The following is a 23,890-nucleotide window of genomic DNA, read 5'->3' on the forward strand; positions in this document are numbered from 1 at the left end:
AGGTCAGAGCGGGCAGGATTGTATTGGGAGGCCACTGCCACACCTGGGTGGCCATCAACACAGGACCCTGGGGACACTCTGCAACTCCAGTCAGGCCTTCCCTGTTCATTACTTTTTCCCTTCCTGTTCCAGGTCGCAGCCATCCCTTGCCCAGACTTCTTCTTGCATGTCCAGCTGCAACCCTCTGCTTGCAAAACTGTCTGGCAAGGCTTGGCCTGGATGAAGGCATCTCTCAGGGCCTGGTGGAGGCAAAGGAAGGCAAAGTTAGTCTCGTTCTCTCTCTCTGAGCAAGGCTCTGGCTTTTGAGTCACGCCTGCAGGCCAGGGTCCAGCCAGCCATGGCATTGCTGAGACTGTGGCTGAACAGGCTCTGCACAATGGCATTTCTCACACTCTGTGTCTGCAGTCTGCTGAGTGTCTGTCTCCTGTGCGGGGACATCCGCAGCACACTTGCACAGCAGGCTCTGCAGTTGATTCCAGTGTTTGGGGGCACGAGATGCTGGGAGTGTTCTGCTAGAGCTCGGGAGGTATCTTGTCATACAAAGGTACCACAAAAGCATACGCATCCTTCAGGAGACAGAGCAAGGCTGGGACAGATTTAGAGTCCTGAAGGCAGGTAAATGCTATGACAGTTTTGAACTAAACAAATATTTGGGCACTTTGGGTTGAAGCTCTCCTGCTAGAAACACTGGTAGAGAAGGGTGAAGCACCGGAAGAGGCCACTGTTAATCATGATTTAGATGTAGAAGAAAGGCTTGGAGGGAAGAGTAAAAACTGGATGATAAATACAAAGCTCAGTGATTTATTGCAGACTTGCTCAGTGAAGTATTCATATCGATGTTCATTAGGCAAAGCAGAGGGAGGTTTCTGTATCAGCACCTTGCTTTAAGCATCAGCTAGAGGGGTCTCTCCCACTGTAGGGTTGTGCGATGAGCTTGTCAAGCACATTGGTAACACACTGGCAGGACCAGGTGGTGTTCACACAGGAACTGCAGTAGTAATGGGTCCTCCCAGGGAATGATCACTAGGAAAGGGAGCAAAGGGAAGGAAGAAGTGGTCTGTTTTCATAGAGTGGGGATGTTACTGGTGGGTGCCTAGGGCTGGTGCTGGTATCCCTGCTATTGAGCATTTTCATATATCCTCCAGAAGAGGTGATTGTTTGTTGATGTTACTGATCAATTCATAGTAATCAAGGTGAGGGCTCCCTGTGAAGAACTGTAGAAGGATCTTGTTTTACTGTTCAATTAGGAAAGAAGATGGGAGATGAAATTTCACTGTTGCTATCTGGAAAGTGATACCCATGGCAAAAAGCAGTATGAATTTCACTTACACAGTGGTGGGCTACTTAAGTTTAGGGAGAAGATTGGGGCATCGCCATGAATGCTTTGTGAAAATGTCAGCTTAGGGCTCAGCCGCAGTCAAAAAAGCAAATCAAATGCTGAGTTTTATTAGAAAAGGAATAGAGACTGAAAGAAAACATCATTACCCTACATCTCAAATTCTGCACATGCTCTCTGCCCTGCGTTCATTCCACTAAATAAGCAGTAGTGCTAGAAAAGGTTCAGTAAAGGATGTTAACATGATCTCCAGTAGATAATGGTTTCCATGCAGAAAGAAAATACTTGAACATTCTTTGGCATGGAAGAAGCTGCAGGAATATAACAGAGATGTGCAGTGAATGGCACAGAGAAAGTAATGGGGAAATTAGAAGTTGCTTTTTTCACAAGACAAGACCTAGGCAGCTTCATAAGAAATGACCAGGCAGCAGGTTTAAAATAAACAAAGGCAGTACTTTTTCATGCAGAACATAATTAAATTGTGAAATCATTGCCAAAAGTTGCATGGGTTCAAAATTAGATGAATTCATGGAAAGAAAAAAAAAAACCATCAAAGACTGTTGAACAAAAATATGATCTGTGGCTCAGGAAGTGACTTAGCCACAGACTGCTGGAAGCTGGGAAGGTTTCACAGGAGGATTATTCCATACATACCCTACTTCTTGCCTCTTCTCTATATATCCACTGCCAGCCACTGTCAGAGCTATGCCAGTGGTTGAGATGGCTCTCTGATCTTTGGACCAAGCTGGTATTTGCAACAACCTTCTTGGAGGGTGGATGTCAGACCTGGACAAGCCTACCTGGTAGCAATTTTACTAAGGCTGAGGTTTTTGCAGAGGCACGACCACTTCTGTGGCTGTTTATTCCTCTGTTTGTGCATCTGAAATGGCATTTGTACATGGAGCCTCTGTGGATACTGCTCATTTAACTCCTCTGCTGAGTCACTACTTTCCTCAGATGGAGTTTGATTCCTTGTGGAAGAGGAGTGTGACCACGCACGTGAAGCAGAAGCCCCTTGTATCCTGGTTGAGGGCGATTAGAGACAGCATTGGGGGCAGGCCCTGCCCCAGCCTGTTAAAGAGGAGGGGTTGGAAGGGGCCTCCTAAGCATGGCTCCACTCAGAGGTGTCCACGCAGACGCTCCTTTTCATAAACAGCCAAGCTATATTTAGAAGGTCTTCTGCCTCCATCACTGCTGTGAAATGCTGTTCCAGATTCCTTGATCTGGTAGTTAGAAACCATCTCTTAATTTCCAGCCTAAACTAATTTCTGACCACTTTATGCTCATTTGTTCTTGTGCCAATATTGTGTTTTTGCTTAAATAGCTCTTCTCTCTCCTTGGAATTTCCCTCCCCTCTCCCCAGTGTTTACAGAGTGCAGTCACATCACTGCCTGGCCTGGCTAAACAAGTCCAGCTCCGCTGGTCTCCCCTCCCAAGCGCCACTAGTGTGGTGCCAGCAGCTTGTGCAACAGCATTAACACTTGCCTCCTCTCAGGAGCTTGCAGCCTCTTTCCTTGGATTCTTGCTCGGATTCCACTTGTCTTTTTCATAAATGCATTAAAGTGGTACCACACAGAGATCACCTAGCACAGCTGAATCTGTGAGGATGATTTGTGCTGTGGGATGTGCTGATAGGATCTGAATTTGAGGTCTGTAACCTCAGGATGTGAATTTGATGTCTTCTGGTGTGGAAGAGACCGCAGAGTCTGTGCCAAGTAGGGAACCTGCTCTACCAGTGAGGTGTGGGTAGGTGCAAGGAGTCTGTGCTGGAGGAGAGACAGGTCTGCCAGCAGGCATGGGTTGTTTGCTGAGGGTACTCCCAAAAAATGATAGGTGGTGAGGGGCAGTAATGGAGATGTGTCCATTTCCATAACTATCCAGGAAAAGTGCTTGCATGCAATGCTGCTACATGTGGTCTCTGTCAGGAAGCTGGTAACTCACCTCAGAATGTAGGACTAGCTGAGCACGTGTCTTGATGGTATTTGATGGTACTGTGATGCACGGGCATAAAATGGTGGTCTTAAGTGCCTACAGACAGGCAGTCAGCAGTGCTAGCTAGGAACAAAGGAGAGAAGGGAAAAGCCCTAAGAGTCCAGGTGTCCGAGCCCAGGAAGAACTGCCACCTGCATTTCCAGAGTTCGCAAACCTCCCTGGACTGGCTGGTGGGAACTGAGGAAATCGCCTTCCATTGCCAGGGTGACTGGCCTCTGAGCCTGTCAGTGCTCACACCTTTGCATTTGCAGCTAAAGAGGTCTGTTGGGGGCAGAGAGAACCAGGACTGTTGTGGAGCCCTGGATTTTCCTAGCTGTAGAGGCTTTGGATGTAACATGGGTGAAATAGTGTCCTCCCATCACCCTGCAGCTCACTGCTACAGCATGCCCCAGTGCTGCTAAGCTGGATGTTAAACAGGGCAGAATGGGAGGAGGGCTGGTAAGGCAGAAACTCCCTTTGCCAGCTTTGCTGTGGACTTCTCCATGTTGTCCAGCCTCAGGCACAGTCTGTGGGTCTTGCCGGGGGGGTGGTGTCTGTGCCTTGGATGAGGTGCAGGGCTGGTGTAGGAAGGTGCAGATCCTATGCCGTGCTCGGGGGTTTGTGGGGGTAGTCTGAAGGATGCCCTGTGCCACTCAGCTGCTCCCTGGGCTGTGCTGCAGGTGCTGGAAGAGAAGCCATCGGGACTTCTAGTCGCCTCCCTGCAGGCCAAGGACCCTGACGAGGGTGAGAATGGGACCATCATCTACTCACTGATAGGTATGACCTGCAGAACTGACTAATTGATGCTGCTCTCTGCCTTGCAGCCATCACCCTTGCAGGCAGATGGATGCCCACTGCCCAGGCCCTACCACACCGCGCTCCCTTCTCCATCCCAACCTGCCCCCTGCCCTCCCTCCTCTCTGCCTCTCCCTGCAGCATTTCACCTTCTTTCTGCAGGAGCCTGGGCAGAGCGTTTCACACTGCATATGGCTACTGGAGAGTTGCGGACTGCCACAGTTCTACGCCGGTCTGATCGTGCTGAGTACATCTTCACTGTGACAGCCAGTGACCGGGGCACGGTGCCTCGCAGTACATCAGCCATCATTCGCATTCAGGTATCCAGCACCCCAGCTCCTCTTGTCCCTGCACCATCTACCCCTCACTTGCCTCTTGGAGGACACCATCCAGCTACTTGGCAGCCTTCCTCCCCACCTTCTCACCCTCCACCGCCTTCATCACAGGGCACCCTCTGCCCTTGCTCAGCTGTTGATCCAGCCCTAAAATCTGTGTGGAGAACCTGGGATGGGAAGGGATGGGTCCGTCTGCCACTGTGCATGTTCTCATTTGTAAAGTGGTCAAGGGCATTAATAGTAAGCAGTTCTGTCTTTTCCAGACTTGGATAGCCAACCGTGTCCTAGATATGCTGTTGCAGAGAAGACCTTAGAGGTCCCCTGCACAGAGACATTAATTCTTCGCAGCATCTACTGAAAACAGTGTTCCTGACATGCAGGGTGTTCTTCACATCTGTATAACTTTGGCACTCACTGTCTGGTGTATTGGCCCAGACAGCCAAGTCTTTTCTCTGTTGTTAATAATGAGCTTCCTTTTACAGCAGAGACTCCAGTTTCCCCCCAGTCAAGGCACTTTCACAGTACACCATTTCACATCTTCCTGTCCCTGTTCTTGCAGTTCCCAAGGCCATTTGACTCTCCTTGTTTGATGTTCTGCTGCTTCTCTGTGCTGGCAGTGCCCTCTAACATCATCAGCAAGTTCATAACGCACTCAGCTTTCTTTTGCACTTGCACCAATCAAAAGTAAATGTCAGCACCAAGAGCCATCTCTGCAAAGGCCTGCTAATCACTGTCCTTGAGCCAGTCGATCTTTTAGTCCTTTCTGTCACACAGCCATACTCATACTGTGCCTTTCCCCAGTTTAATGAGTGATCTCCCATGTGCTACTGCATCAGAGCCCAGCTAAAACCCAGGCAAGTTAGATATACTGCGTTTCCTTTGGCTTCAAGGAGAGAAGCACTGTGTTAGCCTGGCACATCGGCCTTTAGCCATTCCACAATATGTTTTATATCATTTCCTTTTTATGCCATGTCTGTAACTGTTCTTGTCATTAAAGTTCTACAGTCTTCAAAGTGCTGAGGCCAGGCTGACAGGCTGGTTGTCCCTGAAGGGTTTGTTTGCATCCCTATAATGTAGCTATTTGCTTGACAGTTGCTAGTTTTGATAACCCTCTGGGCTGACAGTTTTGCTGTATTCCCTTTTTCCCCAGCTCCTTGACATGAGTGCACTGAGTTCTTCAACACATTTTCCCCTCAGATAACACTATTGCTTTTCATGCATCCTCTCTTCCATCCACAGGTGCACCTCATCCCCAAATTAACTTCAGTATCTTTAATAAAAGTAGTGATAGTATTTATTTATCTTCAGGTCATACTGGGTTATCTTTCTTCTCTGTACCTCTCACCTGGATGAGTGTTACCTCTCTTCTTGCCCACTCTTGCTTATGTTTTGCAGAATTGTTTCTGCTGGTGTCTGTTGCCTTTGCAGTACGTAACACAATCACAGACTCACAGAATGGTTGAGGCAGGAAGGCACCTCTGGAGGTCATCTTGTCCAACCACCCTTGCTCAAGCAGGGCCACCCAGAGTCAGTTGCCCAGGACCATGTCCAGGTGGCTTTTGACTGTCTCCAAGGATGGAGACCACCACCTCTCTGGGCAATCTGTGCCAGTGCTCAGTCACCCTCACAATGAAAAGTGTTTCCTGATATTCAGAGGGAACCTCCTGTGTTTCAGCTTGTGCTCGTTGCCTCTGGCCCTGGCACTGGGCACCACTGGGAAGAGCCTGGCTCTGTCCTCTTTGCACCCTCCCTTCAGGTATTGATATACTTTGATAAGGTCCCCCCTGAGCCTTCTCTGCCCAGGCAGCAGCTCTGTCTGTCCTTACCTACCCTAGCTCCCCAGGTGAAGCTCGTCTTTCACCCTGTCAAACCCATGCTTATTCCCAGTATGTTTTTCAGGTTGCTATTCATCTGTTAGGCCACAAGAGCTGAGACCTTGCCTCCCAACACCTGCTCTCTGCAGGCCCCATGTCCCCCTCTCCACTGGCTCCCCGATAGGACCTCCTGGCACACAGCACCCTAGCGTGTGCCCCTCACTGCTGCCTCTCCTCACAGGTACTGCCATCCTCCCGGGTGCTGCCACGGCCTGATGCCACTGTGCTGACCCTGCACCCTCTCGAGGGGGTCAAGCCTGGGTCTGTGATCGGCTCAGTGGCACCCCCAGATGCCCCTGCACGAGGACAGCTGACTTACACAGTGGTAGGAGGTGGTGGGGACGGCACCTTTGTGGTTGACAGTGTGACAGGGGAGATTTACGCTGCCCGGGAGTTGGACTATGAAGCTGGGGCACGACATGTGCTTCAGGTGAGTGCTGAGGACATGCAGCATGGCTATCCCTCCAGCCGACTGGTGCTGGTACAGATCCATGTGCAAGACTGCAATGACCAGGCGCCCACCTTCCCTGAAGATCCCATCACCATCGTGGTGCCCGAGAATGCCCAGGCTGGCTCATCCGTCTTCACCTTCCAGGCACTGGACGGGGATGGTGTGGGTCCCAATAGCCAGGTGCGCTACACCCTGCTGCACCAGGAGCCCCCCGGGGCTCCCTTCCAGCTTGACAGCCGCTCAGGGCTGCTGACCCTTCGCCAGGGCCTTGATCGGGAGGCTGCTGCCTCCTTCCTCTTGGTGGTGGAGGCCACGGACCAGGCCCGCAACATCAGCCAGCGCCGCTCGGCAGCTGTCACAGCCCGTGTGTTTGTGACTGATGAGAATGACAACGTGCCTGTGTTCCTCTCACCTGCTGCTGTCAGCGTCATGGAGGACCAGCCGACGGGGTTCGTGGCTCTGCATGTGGTGGCCCAGGACAACGATTTGGGAGAGAACGGGCGTGTGAGCTACTCGTTGCGAGCAGGCAACAGTGACGGCCGCTTCCACCTTAACCCCAGCACTGGTGAGGGCCCAGGAGGATGCAGGGTGGGCGGCAGGGTCACTGGAAACCCTGGGAAACCCTCCTGGGCTGAGGAGGGTACAGGGATACATGGGGATGTAGCATGGTGCACAGGAGGAGGGTGTGGGCTGGGGAACCTGGAGGAGGGAGACTTGTAGGGTGCAGAGAGCCCCAAGCATAGCACCTGGTTGGAATGATACTGCTGTCTCTCTTGAGACCTGGCGGTCCCTGGCTCACCCCAGTGCCTGCAGCCTTGTGATAGCTCTGTCCTGGGAACAGTCGGCCCTGGTGCCATGCAGTCCCAGCTCACCCCTCTCCCTGTGTCTGCAGGTGCACTCTCCATTGTGCGGGCCCTGAACCGGGAGGAGGTGGTGCAGCACAACCTGACAGTGGTAGCCATGGATCATGGTTTCCCACGCCGCTCTGCCACACAGCTACTGTCCGTGATGGTGCTGGATGTCAACGATGAGGCTCCCACTTTTGAGAAACCTGAGTATGAAGCACACATCATGGAGAACTTGCCAGCTGGCAGCCCTGTGCTGCAGGTGCTGGCCATGGACCGGGACCTGGGTGAGAATGCAGGGCGAGGGTGAGCTGCCCAGTTTGGTCAGGGGCTCTTCTGGAGATGCAGCACCCTGGACTGGGTGAACTCTGCTCCCTCCCACCTGGTTTGGAGAGCCTGGCTGACCATGGAGGGAAGGATCATCACCTGGCCTGGAGATAAGAGATGGGCTGAATCCTGGGAGAAGCTGAGAATGAGAACAGGGACTGTGATTCCCTCTGCTCCCCAGGACAATGGCCTTTGTTCCCTGGAGGTTCCTTGGCCCATCTTCCCTTCCACAAGCTGGGCTGGGACCTCCCTCCACCACACATCTCTGCCCCAGCTTTACTTGCCAGGGAGTGAGATCATCCTCTCCCACAGCCTGTGTGACCCCTGGGTGGGAAGCCTGGGAGGAGGGAGGTGCAGGGCTGTGAGCCAAATGAGAGGCTCCTGGGGTTGCTGCTGGGCTGCCCTGAAACCATGTTCCTCCCTGCAGGTGCCAATGGGCAGGTGTCCTACGGGGGTCTCTTTGGGGGGCCGTTCTCCATCCACCCACAGACGGGGCTTATTGTCACCACACATGGCCTGGACCGTGAGGAGCAGGAGCAACACGTGCTGATGGGTAGGGCTGTGCTGGTGCATGAGAGGGGTGCAGCAGACGTGGGGGTAGGGAGCACAGGGGAGGCAGATGGGTGCTCCCTGCTGCTGGGGTAGGGCAATATTGCAGGGAGGGCAGGCCATGAGAAGTGATGGGGGTTTGTGGGGCATGCAGGGTTGTTGGGTGGTTTGAGCATGCAGGAATGCCAGTGATACCATGCCTGGCTGCCCCTGTGAATGTCTGGGCATTTGCATATGACAGCCTTGACAGTTGCTCCCAGTCAGCAGGGTAGCCTGCAGTGCTCTTGCTGTGTTCCTGCAGTCTATGCACGGGATGGTGGCCTGCCCCCCAACCTCTCCAAGACAACTGTGCGGGTAACAGTAGGGGATGAAAATGACCACGCACCACACCTAGAGAGTGAGTCCTGCTCTGTGGAGGTCCCTGAGAACCAAAGCCGTGTGGCACTCTACACCCTGCGGGCCACTGATCCTGATGGAGGCGAGAACGGGCGCTTGGAATACCATGTGGCAGGTGAGGTGCACAGGGAGCTCTGAAGCTTCTTTCTTGGCAGAAGGTAAGGGCTGTTCACCCTGGTTGCCCATGGCTCTGGGAAGCATCACCTGTGGCAGTTCCTGTTCCACTTCAGTTCTCTCCTGCTCCAAACCACGTGTAGCTGTTGCCACCTCTCAGCCCTCTAGTTTCTCTGCCCCCAGTAAAGAGCATCCCAAGGTCTGGACAGGCTGCACTTCCTCATTCCCAAGGCTCTTGTCTGGTAACCCAGGCTTGGACTAGTTCCATACCTCTCTTGGCTGCTCTGACCTGTTGAATTTACAGGTTGCTAAGTGAGATCTCTTTGCTGTTATCATGCCATGCATTATATGGGGGCTCCCTGTGGCAGCAACACTGGCCTGTAAGCTGTTGGAGCCAGTTCATACACACACACACACAGCTGGACCAAGGAGGGTCAATCCCACTGGGGCCTTACAGAGAACAGCTCACTCTACCCTCCCCGCCAGGCCACGCTGGGATGGACTTCATGCTGTCCTCTCTGGGCAGCACAGGGCAGGTCCTTCCTTGTACCAGTTATAGTCATGCTGTCTTGTTATTCCCTCTCTTCTTTTCCAGATGGAGACCCTGGGCAGGATTTCAGCCTAGACCCAGTCTCTGGTGTCCTCTCCACTGCACGTGCCCTTGACCGGGAGCAAGTTGCTTCCTACAGCCTCACAGTGGTGGTGCAAGACCACGGCACCCCCCCACGCAGTGCCACCATGTCAGTGAACGTGCGGGTGTTGGACCTAAATGACAATGCACCTGGTTTTGCTCAGGCCACCTATGTGGTGGAGGTGCCAGAGGACTTGCCTGTTGGTGCCCTGGTGCTGCAGCTAGTGGCTGAGGACCCTGACGAGGGCACCAATGGGCAGGTCTCTTACTACCTGGGCAATGAGTCACTTGGCATGTTCCAGGTTGAGCCGCAGAGTGGGCGCATCAGAAGTGCCCAGGCGCTGGACCGGGAACGCCACCCCAGTTACAGCTTCCTGGCCAAGGCTGTGGACTCAGCACCATGGGAGCCCAAGAGCGCAGCTGTGCGTGTCACAGTCACGGTGCAAGATGTCAATGACCATGCCCCTGCCTTCCTGCACAGCCCACTCATTGTCAACTTGTCCCGCCACACACCACTCAAGCAGGTTGTGGCCACCATGAGGGCAGAGGACAGGGATGCAGGTGCCAATGCCTCCATCCTGTATCGCCTTGCCACCCCCAACTCTGCCTTCGCAATCAACTCCTACACAGGGGATATCCAACTGCTGCAGCCCCTGGGCTCACTCAACCAGCGCCAGCGGACGCTCTTCATCCTGGCCACAGACCTGGGGCAACCGGCACTCTCCTCTACTGGTGTGGTGGTGATCCATTTGCAGGAAGAGCCCTACCGGGGGCTGCGCTTTCCCCGGAGCACCAGTGATGTGGCCCTGCCAGAAAATGCTGCCCCAGGTATCAACCGGGCAGAGTGACCAGCAAGTGCTGGGATGAAATGGGACAGGACAGGAGGGGAGGTGGCTGCTGGGCTGGCAAAGCTGCGGGAGACTCAAACCAGGGAGCACTGCAGAGCACTGGAGCCCCATTACGCTTTGGGTAGACCCAAGGGACTGCAGGGTCTGACTGGTGCCCAGACTGTTCAGGGTGGTAATCCCTGTGGGTTTGCCTCAGGGTGTTCAGATCAGTGCCCAGTGGCTCCTGGAAGGTCTCCAGGGGTCACAGTGAGATCATAGAGGGGCCGTGGATGGGGCCCATGAATCCTGGCTCCCAGCCCGAAGATCTCACTTCCTCTGGCAGCAGCGTCCTCGGGCAGAGCTGTGTTCCTGTGGTACAGCATGTGCTGCCCACACACCACCCTGACCCGCTCTGCCACCTGCCCCGAGACTCTGCTGCCCCTTCACACTGTTTCACTCTCTTCCAGGCACTGCCGTGGCAAGCATCCAAGCTATGCACACAGGGGGCTCTTCTGGACGCATCACATACAGCATCGTCAGCGGCAATGAGAAGAATGCTTTCCTTATCCAGCCCAGTTCAGGTACAGCACCAAGACCACCTGGGGAAGCAGCAAGTGGGAGGCCACCTGTGCTCTGCCAATGTCTGCTCAGATATCAGAAGGGTCAGAGCCCCCCCAAAGGCACAGGAACACAGGAGCACACACAGGAACACCTCTATACCAGTAAATTAAATAGTGTTGGTATTTGGATGTGGACACTAACTTGTCATTGTCCAGAGGTTGTTAGCACAGCTCCCAGCACAATTTTGGTCCCTCCGAACTGGACCTTTCCCCAAAAACTGCTAGGCCCAGTTCAGGAGTTAGCAGAGGCCAGGACCATCGCTAAGATGCCATCTGGGTGCAGCCCCTGCCTTAGATGGCAAGTTCAGCCAAATGACACATCCTACTTTGGGGCCTCAGAGCCAGGCACCTGGACTGCCGCCCTTTATTGTCTGGTGTGCATGAAGCTGCTGTGACTGCAGCACTGCTGTGGATTCATGGCTGTCTCTCTGCAGTCCCAAAGGTGACAATAAATGGGGAACCACTCACTGTCCAGTGGGCATTCTAAGAGAGCCCTCCCTCTGCACCAGACTGTTCTCTGAGCCGTCAGCAGGTGCTGAACATAGCAGTGGTGCTTGTGAGTGGCTGATAACCCAGGCAGAGCAGTGAGGCAGGTTGCAGGGTGCTGCCCAGTGACACTGGGCAAGCTGGCATTGTTTGCACCACATGCTTCAAAGGGCAGCCTTCGAAGGGCTGCACATCCCTTGGCGTCAGAGAAGGCCTGGCTGAGGGTAGGGTGAGGAGTGCCTTGCTGTGAGGTTGGTGCTTGCCCTGTAGTTTGGAAGAGACTGGCATATCACAACCCCCTGGTATCAATACAGGCTGGGGGGTGAAGGGATTGAGAGCAGCCCTGCCGAGAAGGACTTGGGGGTACTGGTGGATGAAAAGCTGGACGTGAGCCGGCAATGTGTGCTCACAGCCCAGAAAGCCAACCATATCCTGAGCTGCATCAAAAGAAGTGTGGCCAGCAGGTCGAGGGAGGGGATTCTGCCCCTCTGCTCTGGTGAGACCCCACCTGGAGTACTGCATCCAGCTCTGGAGTCCTCAGCACAGGAAAGGACTTTATTGTGGCCTTTCAGTACTTAAAGGGGGCTTATAAGAAAGATGGGGACAGACTTTTTAGCAGGGCCTGTAGTGGTAGAACAAGGGTTAATAGTTTTAAACTAAAAGAAGGTAGATTTAGACCAGATATAAGGAAGAAATTTTTTACTATGAGGGTGGTGAGACACTGGCACAGGTTGCCCAGAGAGGTGGTGGATGCCCCATCCCTGGAAACATTGAAGGTCAGGTTGGCCAGGGCTCTGAGCAACCTGATCTAGTTGAAGATGTCCCTGCTCATTGCAGGGGGGGGTTGGACTAGATGACCTTTAGAGGTCTCTTCCAACCCAAACTATTCTACGATTCTATGACTCTATGATATGAGAAAGTCAGTCCTCGGAGCCCAGATATCAAGCTGGAGCTTCTTGTTAAAACCCCATTCTCTTGTGCTTGCTAGATGGCTGGGTTTGGGACAGGCTCCCACGCTGACAGAGATCTTTCTGACACTGTGCTTGTGTCCTCTGCAGCCCATGGCCACTGTGCACGTCCTTGCGAGCCACCCATGGTACAGCACAGCATGCAATCCGTTGGCACCATGATTAAGTACTGGCCACTGCAAGTTGCCCATGGGCATGGCAGGAAATGCTCAACCATGCAAAAGTACCCATCTGAAATCACAGTGCCCGTGGCATCCCACTGTCACCACTGTGGCACCTCAGGCTCTGCTGCTTCTGTCCCAGGCAGGAACAACCCTTCAGAAAGCGGACTGCTGCTGACTGCTTTCCTTGTATTTTCTCTGGGCCAAGCCAGCCCTGGAGGCAAGGCTTGCTCTGGCAGCCAAATGGTGCCAGAGGGGCAAGGAAGCACAGCCAGCCCCTAGCCCTTGGGTTGCGGGAGGTGAGGACACAGCCATTCTCCAAACCAGGCCGCCATGCTGGTAGCTGTAATAGGTGAGGATCCCCTCAACCGCCATAGAGGCTTCTCAGCACTTTGGTGTCACTGCGAGCCACTCACTGCACTGTGCTGCTGCTGCAAGCAAGCCACAGCATGGGCACTGATAGCACTGTGGAGAGGCCAGACCAGCACACCATATCTCATGATGGGGGTCCCAACCCCATTGGGGCATGGCCCCACGGAGTCCTGAGGAACCTGAGCTGCAGGTTTCCTGCTGCAGCCTTGCATCATGGCAGCCAGCCAGCACCATGATGAGCTACCCCTGCAGACCTGCCTGCACCCTGGCTGTCCCGGGCGGCCTCATTCCACCTTGCAACGAAGCCATGTGCACAGCCTGGCCGCAATTGCTGTCACCTAGTGCATGCCAGCACCCAGAGTAACCCACAACCCCAAACTGAGCTCAGGGGTTGGTACTCTGCAGTTCCTGAAACCCAAAGTTAACGGGCAGGTGTACTAAAACCCCAGGCAGGCTCACAGAGGTCTTCGACTGTGGTGAGCTGCTGTGCCCAGGGCTTCCCTGCATGCTCTCAGTCCCAGGGATTGCTGCCTGTGAAGGAACAGCTTTCACACATTGCCATAGGAGTATGTCTGTCTGAAGCTGCCGTTCAGAAGTGAGCATTTCATAGCTATGGAGCTGGACTAAAGCTGATATGTCCATGAAGGAGGGGCTGACAGGGTGGGACCCTGGCCAATTCTGTCTGGTCCTTGAGCTAGCACCCAGGTCTGTGAGCCAGCGGTCACCATGCTCCTATGTGTACCCAGGTCTCTCAGCCAAAGCCTACATGGCTGCCATTATAGCCTGGGGGTGAAAGCAACCCCAAGTGACTCCCAGGCTGCCTATGGGGCTGCCAGAGCCGTGCCTTGTCCCATCCGTCCAGTTCAGAGAACAGAGAACAGTGACTGCTCAGTTCTGCCCAGTGGTCTGCCCTTGAGCAGACCTGGTGCAGCACTGCACCGCTGCAGCAGCTCACAACTGAAACCATACACAGCTGGAACAGACCTCACAGAGCCCTTCTCCTCCTGCTTGTTTTTCCACCCAGGTCTGCAGCCAGACCCTTCACACAGGGACTGTGCTCCCCAGTGTGGGAGGCTGAGACCTGTGAGGTCAGTCGTGCAGAGAGGTCCCCTCTCCCTGCTGTCCTGGGTAGTATAAGCAGGGCTCTGCTACACCATGTGTGGCTGTGACACTGGTCTGCATGGCAAGCTGCCATGCTGTGCTGCAGCAAGGCCTGATGGGGTCACAGAATCACATCCTCCCCCTGTGATCCCTGTCCCTTCACATCCCTTCATCTTGTCTCTGCTTGAGCCATGTGTGCCAGTGGTTCTCAGAACACCCTGGAGATGTCCTAGCTGCACCTCAGTGGCACCTTGGTTGCTGTGGCAATACCACTTCATCTCAATGAGGAAACATTTCCCTTGGGCAAAGTGCCCAGAATACAAGATTTTTCTGTTAAAACATGTCCCTCCTTGAGTCCTGTTTGTCTATCTGTGAGACACTGCCCTGCTTTCTCCCAGGGCAAGAGGCTGCATGCTGCAACCAGATACGGGATACTGGAGCACCACAGTGAGGGAGGCCAAGGGGGGGTTGGCACAGTGCTGCTCTCCTGCCCTGTGCCAGCTGCCAAGCAGTGTTACATTGGGCCCCTGTCCTTCAGCTCTGCTGTGACAATGGGCCAGTGCATGGGCACCAGTCCATGACTGTCGTCAGCCATCCCCAGGATTATCTCCTTTCTAGGGAGGACCAGAGGTGATGTCCACAGGAGCTGTGTAAGAGCTTTGCATTGGAGAGCATACTAAACTGCCTGCTGTGGACAAGACTAGAGCAGGGGAAAGTCACAGGAGCATCCTCAGCCCCATACTGTGGCACCTCAGGCTCTGCTGCTTCTGTCCCAGGCAGGAACAACCCTTCAGAAAGCGGACTGCTGCTGACTGCTTTCCTTGTATTTTCTCTGGGCCAAGCCAGCCCTGGAGGCAGGGCCTGCTCTGGCAGCCAAATGGTGCCAGAGGGGCAAGGAAGCACAGCCAGCCCCTAGCCCTTGGGTTGCGGGAGGTGAGGACACAGCCATTCTCCAAACCAGGCCGCCATGCTGGTAGCTGTAATCTGTGCTTTCCATTCCTGAATGTATGGCCTGGTTTCAGCTGTGTGCATTGGAACTCATGTTATCATGCAAAGCTTGTCTAAGGCCACATAGCTGTTCTAGATGCCTGATACTGCATCCCTGTCGCCTGACCAGTTCACCTGGTGGTTGCATGTAGATGCTGAAACAGGCTGCAGGGAGAGTGAGGCTCTGCAGGACTCCCCAAGCTGGGAATTCAGCCACAGGAGCACAGTTCCTCCTCATTACATTTGAATGCATGTCTGCTGACTGCTTCCTTGTATTTTCTCTGGGCCAAGCCAGCCCTGGAGGCAGGGCCTGCTCCGGCAGCCAAATGGTGCCAGAGGGGCAAGGAAGCACAGCCAGCCCCTAGCCCTTGGGTTGCGGGGGGTGAGGACACAGCCATTCTCCAAACCAGGCCGCCATGCTGGTAGCTGTAATCTGTGCTTTCCATTCCTGAATGTATGGCCTGGTTTCAGCTGTGTGCATTGGAACTCATGTTATCATGCAAAGCTTGTCTAAGGCCACATAGCTGTTCTAGATGCCTGATACTGCATCCCTGTCGCCTGACCAGTTCACCTGGTGGTTGCATGTAGATGCTGAAACAGGCTGCAGGGAGAGTGAGGCTCTGCAGGACTCCCCAAGCTGGGAATTCAGCCACAGGAGCACAGTTCCTCCTCATTACATTTGAATGCATGTCTGTAGGAATGCTGCCAGTCATTTTAGTATATTTTGGATGCCCTCCACCTTCTTGGGTGGGACAGCAATACCTTGTCATTACGAAAGCCCAGGTACACTGGCTCAGGAGGATAAGAATGGATATCTGTCCTCAGACCCCTAGCAGGAGAACTGCTGGCAGCTCCTACAGTGTCTTTGTAAGGATTTGACCTAGACTAATAGCTCCAATTAGGTGACTTTGGCTTGGAGCTTGATGAGCTTGTGTAGCAGTATGGGGCTTGACTTTTTAAAGTCAATGGAGCAGGTCTTTTTCAAACTGGCCATACCTCAGATGGTGTCTTCATAGTGGCAGGACTATGCATGCTTTAATGTAAGCGGAAGCTGTCTGTCCTGAGTGAGGTGCAGGATTTATCACCCAGGGCAGCTCACTGGGACTGATGAGAAGGCTGTCAGTTTGGAGAGGGCTCAGAAGAGCTCGGTGTGTTATTTGAGAATGGGTGGATGAGCAGAGGGATGGACTGAGTGCAAGGGAACAAAAGAGAAGATGAGGGATGGACGTGCTGGTGCATCACTCAACCCCTCTTCACCCACCCCATCCTGCTGTTTCACTGCTCTTAGGTGCCATCTCAGTTCAGGACTCCAGCAGCCTGGATTTCGAGGCCAGCCCCCGGATGCGCCTTGTGGTCCAGGCAGAGACAGCAGCTTCCTTCGGCTTTATGGCCATAAACCTTAACCTGCAAGATGTGAATGACAACTTGCCACGCTTCCAGCTGCAGAACTATGTGGCATTCATCTGGGAGTCACAAAGCTATGACTCGCCAGTCATCCAGGTATCACTGGGGGCACAAACAGGGATATCCGGGCCCCTGGCTTGCCTCTCTGCTGAGGTGAGGGGGTGGGGGGCTGTGCCATGGGCCTGGGGCTGGCACCTATGGATAGGTCTAGCCTTCAAGGGCTGTGGTTTGCAGGGCTCCACAACTGCACTACTGAATCTCTCATGTGGCTTTGCAGGTCCTGGCAGATGATCTGGATCAGGGAGCGAATGGGCAGGTGACTTACGCCATCAACCAGTCCCTACCAATGACAGGCTTGTACCACATTGATCCTCAGACTGGCACTATCACTACTGCTGCCATCCTGGACAGGGAGATCTGGTCCCAGACCCGGTGAGTGGAGCCAGACTTAACTTGTGCCACAGATATGAGGGGGGCATAGCTGTAGAGCAGCATCCCCAAGGCTGCGGAGGATACTTGGCTACTTGGTGCCACCCAAAGCTGTCTCAGACCTGTCTGTAAGGTGTTTCTGCCAAACTGCAGGAACTTAGGCTTAGTGTTAACATGGGGAGCAAATGGTATCGAAGGCATGACAGATGGCCATGAGATGAGCCAGTGCTCTGTTCAGCCTGGTCTCTGCAAATCTGAGAAGATTGTGAGGGGGACAGTGGACTCTTTTCAGTGGCTGCATCCATTCCCTTTCCTGCCTGTTTAATCCAGACCATATATGCTCAGTCCCTTCCCACTCCCATGCATTGCACCTTTCTGCCCTGCCACGCACGCTCCAGGCGCTATGCACTGCCCTGAACCCTCTTGCAAGTCCTCCTGCATTCAGCCCAGGTCCTCTGGGCCCCTCACCATGTGCACACACTCTAGACATCGTCCAGCCAGTCTAGCCACACGTATATAAGATAATGGCAAACACTACACGTGGTGAATTTAAGTCTTCCCCTACCTTTTTACACATGCATGGTTCAGATGCAAGGAACAACTTCTGCCACCCCACCAAGGCTATGCTCTCTTGCCTGTATGCATGCTCCAATGGCTACATGTCTCTCTTCCCTCTTCCCAGGCATGGGGAGGCCTAGGGCATTCATTCCATTCACATACCCATCACCATTCCACAAAGAGGCTCCATGCATTCCCCAACACCCAGATATGCTCCAAATGCCTGTCTCCCTGCACCCCACAACATGCTTTGCCTGCATCATCTCCCACACACATTCCAGACACCTGCCCCTTGCACAGACTGAAAATGCTATAAGTGCATCCACTACCTCCCCTTGCAAAAGCCTCCAACCGTGCATGCATCTTTTGTCCCATGTGCCCATGCCAGGGCTGTGCATGAATCCACTGCCCACCACATGCTCCAAACACTTGTGCCCACGTTCACTGCCTGCTCGTATGTTCCAGGTGCTGGACACAAACACACTGCCTTCCCAACACGCACCTCAGATGTGCATCCATCTGCTGCCCTGCCCACCCCAATGTACACACATCCACTGCCCCACACATGCACTCCAGATGCTCTGCACATATCCATTGCCCCAGACACTCCAGATGCTGTGCACAGTTCCACTACCACATGTGCCCACATGCAGTACCGCCCCCCGACTGTTCCAGATGCTGTGCATGCATGCATTGCTACCTCACACATATGGCCACATGTCTGTGAACCTTGTGCTGTGCCCTTGTGCTTGCCCACAGTTTGGTGGTAACGGCAATGGACAGAGGGACGCCGCCTCTTGTGGGCTCTGCCACGCTGACCGTTGTGGTGATGGACATCAATGACAATAGCCCCACCATCCCGTTTCCCTGGGAGGTGCGGGTCCCAGAGAGTAAGTGCAGCTCAGCCCCATGAGGTAATGCGTCACCGATGGCAGGAGCTGAGGTGCGATGGACACCTGTGGGTCAGGGAGAAGCCCCCAGAAAGGCCTGTCCGTTCCCTTGCCAAGGGCTGGCTTGTGCTGACCCGCTGGCTGAGCTCCCCTTGAGCTCTTCGGCACTGCCCTGTCTGTGACGGCCTGGGGCTGGGGGTTGTACAGCCCCTACGCTACAGCTGTGTCCTGAGGGAACCAGCTGAATTCCCAACTCATCCCTGGCCCCTGCCCGCACTGTAGGCTCTCTGGCTGCACACACCTGCCCTGCCTGCTCTCTGTCCTCGGCCTGTGTGCCCTTGTGCCTGTGCCAGCCTTGACCTGCCCTGCCTAGCTCCCAGGACCTTCCCCTTCACCCCTAGCATCTCCCCCTTGTCCCCGGTGCTCAGGCTCTGGACTGAGCTGGCTTCCCACCACATGGGCCAGGTCTTCTCCAAGGAGATGGGGCTGCTTGCTCATGCCTCGCCTCTCCACAGACACGCTGCTGGGCACCCAGATAGCCCACCTGACCGGGAACGATGTGGACTCAGGCCCCACACTCTCCTACACGCTCATGCTGGATGGTGATGCCGTGGGCACGTTCAGTGTGCTACGGTATGGGGGACGCATTGCCCTGACAGGGCCACTGGACTATGAACAGCGCAGCCACTACACCCTCACCCTGCGTGCCTCTGACACCCGCCATGAGACCGAGGCCAACCTTACAGTTGTTGTGGAGGATGTGAATGACAACGCACCGACTTTCAGCCAGGGCTTCTATCAGGTACTGTGCACACAGGTGTGCCAGGCAGTGTGGGCCATCCTGCACAAGCCCCTCTGCTGCTCCTGCCTGGCTCACCTGGCCTTACAAGGCATAGAGATCCCCTTGAGGATGGGTCTGAGCCTCTCCTGGCCCCTCTCTTCCTGGGCTCCCATCTGCATCCTGACACCCCTTGTGCTGTCACTGTGGCGTGGACAGGAGGCTGAAACCAGGCATGTAGCACTGGGATCAGCAACTGTGGGCCTGCACAGCTGCCTGCAGACAGTGCGTGCTGGAATAGGTGGGAACAGTGGGAAGGCCAGAAGTGGTGGGAGATGGGTCACAACCTGGACAAGTGTTTCTGGCAAGACCTGGCCTGGGGCCCCGTAGACAGATCACTGGATGAAAGCTGACTCGTGCAATGTGCTGCATCTCTGGAGCAGAGATGCAAGAAGCTGTGAAGCCACAGAAATGCTTGAAGGTTGTGAGAGCACAGACCAATGGAACCGTCTGTTTGTACATACGGTTTGGCACACCAAAACGACAAGAGCTGTTTTGATTTGTGTAAAATACCTTTTGTGGAGAAAATACCAGCTATTAAAGCGTTCTTCAGAATAGCAGAGCGAAGTAGAGAAAAGGATCAGGAACTGGATGCTGAAGCTGGTTGGGAGTCCACTAACAAGGCTAGGTGCTGTGCACATGGGACAGGCCCCCTCAGTGTGCCAGCCTGGTGCAGAGGTGGGGAAGGCCCTGGCCAGCGATGAGCTGGGCCACCTTGGCTATCGCTGCCCTGGCCAGCCCCAGACCTTCTCCCAGCCCTGCTGGCTGGCTCCAGGCAAGGGGGAACAGGCACCTGCATGGGGGACCCGGCGGTGACTGGGGCTTCCTCCTCTTCCAGGTGACATTGCCGGAGCACACACCTGCAGGCAGCATCATTCTCACCGTGAGCGCAACTGACCCAGACTCGGGGAGCAACGGGGATGTCACTTTCCACCTGGCCGTGCCCAGCCCTGACATCGCCATCAACCCCAGCAATGGTGCGTGAGGCTGGCTGCTGTGTGGGGCCCATCTTGTGGGTTGCTCTGACAGTGCCTGCAGGGGGAGGTGCCGCCATGCTGGCCCAGGCTCAGCCCCTCACCAGGTCGCTGTCTGAGGTGGCCAGTGAGGCAGACATGGTGGTGTGGCCATCGAGTGCTCCCACCGCAGCATCCTGGACGCCTGTTCCTCCAGCCAATAACCCTAACACCCTTCCCGGCTCCCTGTTGGCCCCCATGCTGACTCTGGCTTTGTGCCCTCACAGGGACCCTCTTCACCATCCGGCGGGTGGAATTCAACGCCAGCCAGCCCACCCTGGACCTGGTGGTGGAGGCCCGTGACCGTGGCTCGCCCAGCCTCTCATCCTGGGCCACAGTGCAGCTCCAGGTGCTGGATGTGAATGACCACAGCCCGAGCTTCCAGGTGCCATTCTACAATGCCAGTGTCCCCGAGGACCTGCACCCAGGAACCACCGTGCTGACACTAGAGGCAGGTGATGCCGACCTCTCCCGGGAGAATGCTGGCTTTGACTACACCATCGTCAGTGGCAATGGCGGCAATGCCTTCCAGGTGGAGAGCCGGGTGGCCTGGTCAGGGGGGCATCTCCGCACGCAGGGTGCCTTAGTGCTTGTGGAGCCCTTAGACTTTGAGGCCATCCCAGTCTACAACCTCACTGTGGCGGCCTCAGACCGGGGCCTGCCGCAGCGCAGCACCACAGTGCCTGTGCTCATCACTGTGCGGGATGTCAACGACAACCCACCCGTGTTCACCCGAGCTGAGTACCGCACAGCGGTGAGCGAGAGCGCACCCCCCGGCACAGAGCTGCTGCGTGTGGTGGCTCATGATGCTGACTCGGGGCCCCACGGCCACGTTCACTACACCATCAGCTCAGGTGACCAGCATGGGCTCTTCCAGCTTCATGAGAGCACAGGGGCCCTGTGCCTGGCACGGCCCCTGGACCGGGAGGCCCAGGCGCTGCACGCACTCGTGGTGCAGGCAACAGACATGCCAGGTGGGCACTTTGCACTGGTACCTGTAGCCATCGAGGTGAAGGACGTCAATGATAACAAGCCATACTTCCCGGTGGAGGTGCTGAGTGCCAGCATGCGGGAGAACCTGCCTCCTGGCACACTGGTCACCACACTGCGTGCCATCGACGCAGACACTGGTGTCTTCGGGGAACTGCAATACACAGTGCTGGAGCAGCCAGTGGGGGAGCCCGGCATGGCAGAGGGCCGGGACGCCTTTGCCATCAACAGCAGCTCTGGGGAGCTGCGCTCCCGACTTACCTTTGACTATGAACGAGCCAAAGCCTTCCAGCTCCTAGTCAGGGCCACTGATGCTGGCAACGCCTCTGCCACGGTGACCGTGCGGGTGCTGGTAACAGGGGAGGACGAATATGATCCTATCTTCCTGAGCCCCTCCTTCAACTTTGAGGTCCCTGAGGGCGCCCGCAAAGGGCAGAGCATTGGGCGGGTGCTGGCAACAGATGAGGACGAGGGGGCTGATGGCATTGTACTATACTCCCTGGCAAAGCCCTCACCGTACTTTGCCATCAACCAAACCACAGGCACCATCTACCTGCGTGTGGACAGCCAACCCCAGGCTGGGGCTGGGCGTGCCAAGAGGGAGCCACGCGAGATGAGCCTGGAGGTGCAGGCACGCAGCCCCCTGCCTGCCTCCCGCTCGGCCTCTGCGCAGGTCACTATCGACGTCACGCACACCTCCTTCGGCCTGGCTCCAGACCTCAACCTGCTGCTGGTGGCCGTGGCTGCGTCACTGGGGGTTGTGGTGGTGCTGGCCGCCGTGGCCATTGTGCTGGCACTGGTCCGCTCTCGTCACCGCCGGGGCCGTGAGAAGCCAGAGGGGGATGGGCCACTGGGCCGTGTGCAGAGCGGCTCCCTGCAGAAGTTGGGCCACGAGGAGCCGGCACTTCCCGGGGGCGAGCACATTTACCACCAGGCCCTGCCAGGGTATGGGGGCGAGCCGGCAGGGCCCTACACACGGGGCGGCTCGCTGGACCCCTCACACTCCAGCGGCCGAGGCTCCGCTGAAGCCGCTGAGGATGATGAGATCCGGATGATCAACGAGTACCCGCGCGTGGCCAGCATCACGGCCTCCATGCAAGAGCACATCTCCGCCCGTGGCCCTGACTCTGGCATCCAGCAAGACGCTGACCAGCTCTCCGACATCTCCTGCGAGCCGGCCGCCCTGGAGAGCGCCCAGTGGTTCAAGAGCAAGAAGGGCTCCGGGCTGCTGCTGCCAGGGCCACCCCCACAGCTGTACCGCGAGGATGGGGGAGGCAGCGCCTTCCTCGGCGTGCGCTGTGGCCTCAGTGTCTCCTCCCAGCCCCAGGACTATGCCTTCCCAGAGGACGGCAAGCCCTCCGTAGAGGGCTCGCTCACCGCCATCGTGGCCAGTGATGAGGAGCTCCGTGGCAGCTACAACTGGGATTACCTGCTGAACTGGTGCCCCCAGTTCCAGCCACTGGCCAGCGTCTTCACAGAGATTGCCCGCCTCAAGGATGAGAGCTCCCTGCGCAAGCCCTTCCCAACCAAGCCCAAGGCAGAGCCCAAGCCCCGCATCGACCCCCCACCCCTCATCACCTCAGTGGCCCACCCGGGTGCCAAGTCTGTGCCCCCCAAGCCGCCGGCGGGCAGGACCTTCCCGCACCCGTCCTCCCTGCGCCGTTCGCCCATCAGCCATGAGGGCTCCATCTCATCCTCTGCCATGTCGCCCAGCTTCTCCCCCTCACTGTCCCCACTGGCCGCCCGCTCCCCCGTAGTCTCACCCTTTGGCATCTCACAGGGGCCTTCTGCCTCTGCCATCAGTGCCGAGCACTCGCTGGAGCCCCCTGAGGAGGCCGAGCTCAGGATTTAGACCTGGGCCCGTGGACTCCTCCACCCCACCCCGCAGCCGTGGGGTCAGGAGTGGGGTCAAGCCCAGGGCTGCTCTGCATGGGTGCTAATCCTGCTCTCCCAGCACCTTGCCTGGCCCGGGGCCCCCGTGGGCTGTGGGTTCCTGTGTCCTTTGGGGCTGCTGGCTCCTGTCACTCCCTGTGGTCTGGCAGATTCAGTGCTGGTTTTGATGCCCTATGGACTGCTGATCCTAGTGCCAGCACCCCAGGGCGATGGTTCCTTGTACTGCTCATGGTGTCTCAGATCGGCACCTGGCAGGATGGTGCTTCATGGTACTCTGTGCTCTGAGAGAGGCTGGGAGCAGACGGGTGCTCCCTGCCCTGCTGGGCCAGGGTACTGCAGAGTGCAGACCCTGCCCTTCCCCAGCCACTTACCCAAGCTACACAGCAGCCTGGGTGCAGCAGGATGCTGAGCCATCCCCGCTGGACCCTTCCTCGCAGGAGCTCACAGGTCTGGGGAGGAATGCTCCCAGGGCAGGGATGCACTGCTCAGCAGGCACAGCCGCAGCAGCCTGCTGGTCTGCCCATGCTGCTTGCGGGGATGGGGATGGCTGAACCTGCTTCCTGATAGTGAGGGGAGACCCATCCCAGGCCAAGCTGGAGTGGGAGGAGAAGGCAGTGCCTGTTTTCTGCTTGCCTATCCATGGCTGGTGGGGGGGAAAGGGGATCCTTTGGGGTCTCTCGAGCCCTTCCACCTCCCACCACTGCTTGTGACCCTTTTAAGGGATCTCCT

At 55.9% G+C, this 23,890-nt stretch overlaps 1 protein-coding gene across 1 annotated transcript in view; it reads left to right on the top strand.

Moving 5' to 3' along the window:
- The window catches only part of DCHS1 (dachsous cadherin-related 1), a 50,417-nt gene extending 27,297 nt beyond the window's left edge, over positions 1-23,120 (top strand). Inside the window, exons 7-20 of the mRNA XM_009281975.1 lie at positions 3,988-4,084; positions 4,265-4,422; positions 6,493-7,327; positions 7,655-7,894; positions 8,362-8,487; positions 8,785-8,994; positions 9,589-10,452; positions 10,919-11,032; positions 16,435-16,646; positions 16,828-16,982; positions 18,297-18,427; positions 18,943-19,229; positions 20,104-20,242; positions 20,506-23,120. Of these exons, the coding sequence (XP_009280250.1) occupies positions 3,988-4,084; positions 4,265-4,422; positions 6,493-7,327; positions 7,655-7,894; positions 8,362-8,487; positions 8,785-8,994; positions 9,589-10,452; positions 10,919-11,032; positions 16,435-16,646; positions 16,828-16,982; positions 18,297-18,427; positions 18,943-19,229; positions 20,104-20,242; positions 20,506-23,120 (6,183 nt within the window). The remainder of the gene's footprint in view (positions 1-3,987; positions 4,085-4,264; positions 4,423-6,492; positions 7,328-7,654; positions 7,895-8,361; positions 8,488-8,784; positions 8,995-9,588; positions 10,453-10,918; positions 11,033-16,434; positions 16,647-16,827; positions 16,983-18,296; positions 18,428-18,942; positions 19,230-20,103; positions 20,243-20,505) is intronic.
- The last annotated feature ends 770 nt before the right edge of the window (positions 23,121-23,890 follow it).

This window comes from Aptenodytes forsteri, unplaced genomic scaffold (assembly GCF_000699145.1).
Source record: "Aptenodytes forsteri isolate BGI_AS27 unplaced genomic scaffold, ASM69914v1 Scaffold485, whole genome shotgun sequence".
NCBI classification, from domain to species: Eukaryota; Metazoa; Chordata; class Aves; order Sphenisciformes; family Spheniscidae; genus Aptenodytes; species Aptenodytes forsteri.